This window comes from Anarrhichthys ocellatus, unplaced genomic scaffold, assembly GCF_004355925.1.
Source record: "Anarrhichthys ocellatus isolate YVR2014 unplaced genomic scaffold, GSC_Weel_1.0 scaffold11, whole genome shotgun sequence".
Classification (NCBI taxonomy): domain Eukaryota; kingdom Metazoa; phylum Chordata; class Actinopteri; order Perciformes; family Anarhichadidae; genus Anarrhichthys; species Anarrhichthys ocellatus.
Window position 1 is genome coordinate 5,704,786 of NW_022280041.1, and position 7,260 is coordinate 5,712,045.

General features: G+C 42.8%; 1 protein-coding gene across 1 annotated transcript; it reads left to right on the forward strand.

The window, feature by feature from the left end:
• The first annotated feature begins 986 nt into the window (after positions 1-986).
• On the forward strand, positions 987-5,818 carry gpr78b (G protein-coupled receptor 78b). Its single transcript, XM_031851209.1, has 3 exons — positions 987-2,209; positions 2,327-2,440; positions 3,647-5,818. Exons 1-3 carry the CDS (start codon positions 1,539-1,541, stop codon positions 3,882-3,884), a joined length of 1,023 nt encoding a protein of 340 aa, XP_031707069.1. The 5' UTR covers positions 987-1,538; the 3' UTR covers positions 3,885-5,818.
• Positions 5,819-7,260: the final 1,442 nt, after the last annotated feature.

Consider the following 7,260-nt stretch of genomic DNA (forward strand, 5'->3'; position numbering starts at 1 on the left):
TTATGCAAAACCCCTGCAGGCTGCGTCTGACCCCAGTGAGTCACTGTCTACACCGGCTTCTCCACAATCGGGAATGACTCAGTGACGAGCACAAACATTTCTGAAGTGCAGTTCTGTAACCGGCTGCAGATGCATGTTGATCCAATTTGGATTTTAATGCTCAGTGTTGAACTGAAACGAACATTGGTGGTTTACAATAGAGCCATTTTTGTACGGTTTTCTGCTGATTTATAAAAACAAAAGAAACTGATTCTGGGGAACAGTGGCGAACACCTCAATTGGTTAATAGAGAACAAATGAAAGGGTTGATGTAAATAAGAATGTCTGATCAATCAAGAATAAAAGTGGCTTTGGGAAACATCTTTCCTACTCTTCTGAACAAATTATGAGTATGCCTATCTGATGCCAAGAAATAACATAAATGTCTATTGTTCGATATCTCCACAGGATTTGACACTAAAACACTGGTTCAACTGTCTACTGGACATATCGTTTCAGAAGATGGCATAGATGTGAACGACTTTGTTCTCACATCGGGTGTTGCAATGTAATTTATTTTGTGTTATTGATTGATGAGCTGCTTGATAAAGGGGGTTTTGGTTGGCAGTGGCACTGTTTAGTGTCCTTCCATAAGACATCTGGTTTCCTCATCAGTAGGCCTACGATATTTCTGCTGTCTGTTATTCAACTACATTTCAGTAACTACAACATCATCAAAGATAAGAAAAAAATCTAACATTGGTTCTATTCTCTTGTCTATTTCTGCATTTTTGATCGTCCACAGTGAATTTACAGCCACGGGGCTATTAATAATTAATGTCAGAAAAAAACAAATCTATTTGCTCCCGTGCCTCTCCGGCGCACGTGTGCACCTGGTGCCATTCGGTTGGTCACTGCATGTGCGTCTCCAATTATCCCTGAGCTGGATTTCAGCGCGCCTTTTGCTTCTAGATCCACATTGAGTTTGAGGGAGCCGTGATCAATGCGGACGACTCAAGAAACTCGCATGTGAATAACTTATGCGGGATGATTGATTTTTTGATTAGCGCAAAGAAAATCAAACAACTGAACACAGACGTTCTCCAATATATAGGAAAGACGGTGTGAGTTTGGGTGTTTTGTGACGAGGACAAGTTGTTCCCAAGTCTCTGGGTGTGATCACCGGCTCTCCACGCACGTGATGAGTAAAACCCATCAGTCATTTCAGTAGGCATGCTGGTCCTCTTCAGTCCCCTACTAGATCTGTCTGATGAGTGGGCCGCCCTCACGTCCCGCATCACTCTGCCACGCTCTCCACCTGCACCTGTCGGACGTTAATGGGCAATAATCGACGCGTTCGGGGAGAGAGAGATGGTGGCGGCTGCTCGGTTCAGCACGCTGGACAGCGCTCGTGGAAGTTGGAGGGGACGCACGCGAATTTAATTGGAAAAAAAGGGCGCCGCTGGAGAGATGAGCGACGGGTGACAATGGTCGATCTGAAGTGCGTGCTACCAACAACAGGCGCAGGTAACCCGAGAGCGGACTTTCTGGAGTGAGACATGGACTTTGCCGAAACCCTTTTCGCTTTGTTCATCGTCGCGGTCGCGCTCGTCTCGCTGTCGTCAAACTTGTTGGTGCTGCTATGTTTCGTCCACAGCGCCGAGATACGCCGACAGGTGCCCGGCGTCTTCACCATGAACCTGTCCTTCTGCAACATCCTCATCACGGTTCTGAACATGCCGGCCACCCTGGTGGGGATTATCAGGGACCAGCAGCCGTTCGGGGACTGCGTGTGCCACACGGTGAGCTTCCTGGAGACCTTCCTGACCGCGAACACCATGCTGAGCATGGCGGCTCTCAGCATAGACCGGTGGATAGCGGTGGTGTTCCCGCTCAGTTACTCCGCTAAGATGCGCTACAAGGACGCGCTGATCATGGTGTGCTACTCCTGGCTGCACTCCTTCACCTTCTCCCTGACGGCGCTGCTCTTCTCCTGGGTCAACTACAACCACGCGTACGCGTCCTGCACCTTGCAGCCGCGCGAGGAAGGCGGCGACCGGATTAAGTTCGCGATCTTCACCGTCGTTTTCCACGCCACCAGTTTCATCCTGTCGCTGCTTATTTTGTGTTTCACCTACTTGAAGGTGCTGAAAGTCGCCAGGTTCCACTGCAAGAGGATTGACATTATCACCATGCAGACTCTTTTCCTGCTGGTCGACATTCACCCGAGGTATAGTTCAACGAATGCTTTTTGCTCAATTATTTATACGCATGCGTTCTTTTCCAACCCACAGGCCTTTTTTTTAAATGTATAATTCACAGTCTAAAAGTCTTCTGCTGTTTTCAGCGTCAAACAAAGATGTTTAGCGGAGCAAAAGAGGAGAAAGCAGAGAGCCACAAAGAAGATCAGCATCTTCATCGGCTCGTTCATCATCTGCTTTGCTCCTTATGTAATCACAAGGTAAGTCGAATTGATACATCTAATTCACTGCAAAACTCCCGTAGAACAACTTAAAAGATTAATGACCCTGTAACAATACATGTAATATATATACATAATCGTATTGTCCCCTATGATACAGATCTGTCACTGCATTAGATCAGATGAGGCACAATTGATGAGGCACAATTGAACACTTGAACACAAATTAGAGTTTCTCCGGAAACAGGTGACTTATACTGAAAAACACACAATACAATGTAGGACAATAAATACAGTTCATACATCTCAGAGAAATAAGGAAATGATTCAGGGGTTGTCAGCCAGATGTGGTGCTGATGATCCATCAGTTTGACATTTGGTTGGGAAGAGGAAGGACACACTAACAAGGACAAAGTGTCTGAGTAACCCCTGACCCTATAGCCACTGGAAGTACCCTGAGCCATCTAATTATGATAATTCATACTCATGCCTCTGTTCTGCTTTTGAAGTAGCATTTATGAACATCAGTTAATGGTAAACGTGTAATATTCTTCACTCTCGGTAACCTTATGCTTTTATTACATTTTTGTTCCGTAACGTTAATTTGCAGATCATGAAGTACTGTACAGCTATAATTGGAGTGTGAAGGGGGCTGAAGTTTATGGTTACATTTTTAAAAAGCCAAAGCCGTCCCCAGTGGTCTTAAACAATTATATTTTAAATACCTAAAAAACAAATAAAACAATGAAATAAATAAATAAACATACATTTTATCATACGTATTAACTTACAATTATGCTCTGAAAAAAATAAAAAGTTTGCCTGCACCTCCCTGTGCAAATAATGATAGTGCTTTGCATTTAATATTGGCAGGTTTAAGCTTTTCTCTGACGCCTACACATTACAAAGTGTGTTGTATTTCGATTCATTTCTTTGTTTTTAAGTATAGCCTTTTGAATCTTCCATACAATTTGTAAAAACTCAAAAGAAGACTAAAATGAATTTCAAGATGCTTTTTAAAACCATCTCCTGCTCTTCAAAAATGCCAGGCTACCCTCCCTTCTGAAAAAAACACATAACCCCCGACCCCCCGCCTGACGTCCCCTTAAAATTGTCTTAACATAAAGTCCCTTATGCGTTTAAAGCCCCATAGGGTCAGCCTTACCTAATTCACTTAGGAGAAAAAAAAAGAGCTCTGACTTAAATGTACTTTGTCTAGTTATGTTTCTGCTGCCGCCCATTCAGGTTGGCCGAGCTCATACCCTTCGTGGACATCAACCGCCACTGGGGAATCATCAGTAAGTGCCTGACATACAGCAAGGCTGCGTCCGACCCCTTTGCCTACTCCCTCCTACGTCAGCAGTACAAGAAGGTCCTGGTTACTGTCGTCAACAGGCTGCTCCGCCGTGACCTGTACCCCTCGTCTGGCCACAACAGCTCTTTAGACACGGAGAACGACTACTGCCTCCAGAGGATCAGCTAATGGCAAACGCGTGGACACGGCAGAGACACACTACAGGCCAAAAATAAAGGTTGCCTCTTGGAAGAAGGTGTGGGCGGAGGAAAAGGACGAGGAGAGAGACAGAGAGGACAGGATATTGTTAGACGGGGAGAAGAGAGCAGAAATAGGGGACAGGTTGTGGGTGGGAGGGGTGAAGAGAGAGCATAAGAAAGGAAGATAGTGGGCGGGGAAGAATGAGAAGACAGTAATGAGGGGGAGGATGAAGCGGTGAAGGAAAGCAGAGATATGGAGCGATGGAGACGTTGGCTTCAGACGGTATTGGCAAACAAGTGATCTGTGATTCATTGGCGATGGGCGGAACACACAAAGCGCACACAGATCAGACACATCAATTCCATCGAATAAGTCACGGGTTCAGATTCATCTACAGGTGAAGGAACACAACAGCTGGACACCGGCTCCTCCTTCTCTTTGAGCCACATGTGTAAAGTGGCCTTTTGTACTCTACCGACCACTTTGTAATGATTTCTGCAAATCCACATGTAGTGACCTTTCCGCCGCTACAAAAACGCAGGGACGGAGGTAGAAGCTGATGGTCGACAGGTGCCGGAGCGAATATGTGAAGAGAAGGAGAGACGATGTTGCTCCTGCTTCTGGATAGCGTACTCTTACTGTACGGAGACTCAACTGCTGCACATTATTGCCATGTTCTGTATCGACCATGTTAGACTACTTTGCAGTGTCATGTCAGTCACTGAATATTGATGCACTTTGTCTAATTCTCTCAGAGCTACTATAGTTACAGGAGCCAAAGGCAAAGAACATTTACACCATGATATTAAATGGTGAGGTTGGTGATATTCCATGTTTTTCTTATTGTCAACAAGTGCAATGAGAAGACCAAACACCAAGTTCCTAAGCCACTTAGTCTGCAAAGCATGCTTGGACACATGTTTATTTAATTAAATCGAACTCCCTCATGATTTAAACCAGCGCTCTCACACCTCCAGGGATAATGTGATTTGAGAGTTTATTTGAAGATTGAGATCTTTGGCTACACTCATGTTAGTAGGATCAATTCATCATTGGTTTTGGTCCTTTCATGGGATTTCTTGAAAGTAAGAAAAACAGAAAATCACCCGACTTCTCCTTTTAAGTGTGAGTTTGAAACTGAATGTAGTAAAGATAGCCCACGTTTGACTGAAAGGTATTTGTACGACTGTGCTTAGTTTTGCCAGTTGACTGGAGAAGATGTTTCTATGGATATTTACAATATATTATTATATATTTTGCATTGTAAAGGAACAACTTTTTGTCTAGATAAAAGGGAAGCAATGTGGTGTAGCATAGGAATGCTTTCAAAGTGCTTTAAACACACCGTTTTGTGTACGTGCCAGATTTGAATATGTGACTTTTTCAGAGGTTCTATACTTTAACCAGAATAGCTGCTTTATTATTAAAAATCTATTTCTTTTGGATGTTCTTTATACACATGTTTTTTCCTCCCCTGTAAGCCTCTTGCTCTTTTTTGGCAGTGATATTAGCTGTAAGTGGAATATGTGCAATAAAAGCTGTCAATTATAAAGCTTTTACAAATATTAATGTTCTCACAGTAATGCCATTGAATCTAGATAATGTCCTTTGATTTAATTTGTAAGTTTGTTAATTAAATTCAAACAGTTAAAGGTCTTGGACACTAAATGACAAATAGTAGGTCTTTTTTTTCAAATCGAGATCAGGATGATGGAAAAATCATCTATTTAATATTTGAAATTGATGGATACAGGTATACTTGAAAGGAATCATAACTTATTGACCGTCATCATGTTTCTGCATCACATTGTTTTGTTTGCATCTGCTTTGTGCCCCTAATTATTTCAAAGATGATATATATGGTGTAAATGTCTCTGTCAGTAGCATTTTTCCCAAGTGTAATTAAAGAGACGGGTCAAAGATCCTTTTTGCCAATTTGTGATTCTGATTTATTCTGCCTCAGACTTAATTGTATGCATGGAAACAGGCCAACAGTAATTATTCGCAGCAAGAAGTGAAGGAATCACCAAAAATACCAACACCTCTGACTTCAAGCGGTTCACACTAAAAGCAGCTCAAGGTGGTACTGAAGCCAGGGTTTGGCAATATTGACACAGCATCTGATTAACCCCAATCATCGGAAACTGCTAAAGGAGACAGTGGTGATTAAAACCGCTCAAATGGAAAATGTATGCATGGAAAAATATGTCACAGCCGCTCAGGTTTTAAAGGGCAACAACTGAGTCAACTGAGTGAGTTTAAAGACTTTCAAACCCACTTAAAACTGCATGTATGTGCACGACAATCTGCACAATACATTGCCGTGGTTATAATTCCTGATTTCTATTCCGGATTTAGCATACAGTGGTTTTTCTACCACCCTCAACTCACTCCGCTCTTTACAGCCAGAGGGCCAAGCTTGCTATCGAGATACTTAACCCAGGGGTCCTGCGCCCGCCGGCCTGCCTGCATGATGAATAATCATGCCTCCCATTGTGCTAATTCAGATCAGCTCACCTTGAAGGAGAGAAGAGCCTATAATGCTCCTGGCACATCAATTCAGGATGAAGAGCCGTTCACTTGATGATGAGGTTACATTGATGGAAATCAGGTCAGGTGGCAATCACTTCGGATGAGTCTTGAAAACAAATTAATGAATTCTCTTGACAATCAAAAATTTTGTTCCGTCAAATGACATTTTAAGAATCATTGTTCCATTGAGGATCATTTTAATAAAGTGCTTGTTTGCTTACTAGTCTTTCGCAGCTAGTGGATGGCTGCAGCTCACACCATCTCTCAGCTGCAACAGACCTTCCTTCCGTTTGCTTTAATGTGGATTGTTTTGGCTCCAAGATGGAGTTTGATGGTAAAGTTTGACCCAAATAAATCCAGATTTAATCATCAAAAATGTCCTTTCAGACACCAGTAGGTGGTGTCACAACTATGGTCATTAGTGTTAGCCTAAAACTCAGCACTAGGATGTATCTTTGAGCACAGAACAAGTCATTTCAACACTATAATAAGTGTGGCCCAGTTTGTGCATTCATTGCAATATCCAACAGAAACAATCAATCACAGGTCACAATTAGCGGAGATGAAGCATTCATTTTATTACAGAGTCAAACAGTCTCCTGGAACAAAAACTCTGCCTCCATGCTGCCTTTTCAATTCCACAAAATCTCCGTTAATGTTTGCGCATATTTCCAAAATCTAACGTTTACGTTGTCATTTCCACGCAAATGTCCTTATTTCACCTCAGAGCCACCTCCTCTGTAACTTGATAGTTGACCGTAATACGTGTAATGAAGTTCAGGGAAGTTCAGGGGGAATTTCTCCAGACTTTTGGAAATTGACGCACACACCC

Excerpts from the sequence above, each read along its gene's own strand:
- gpr78b (XM_031851209.1), top strand. The coding sequence starts at position 1,539 with ATGGACTTTGCCGAAACCCTTTTCGCTTTGTTCATCGTCGCGGTCGCG. Across the intron at positions 2,210-2,326 it reads CTGGTCGACATTCACCCGAG|CGTCAAACAAAGATGTTTAG; the intron begins GTATAGTTCAAC and ends TGCTGTTTTCAG. Across the intron at positions 2,441-3,646 it reads GCTCCTTATGTAATCACAAG|GTTGGCCGAGCTCATACCCT; the intron begins GTAAGTCGAATT and ends CCGCCCATTCAG.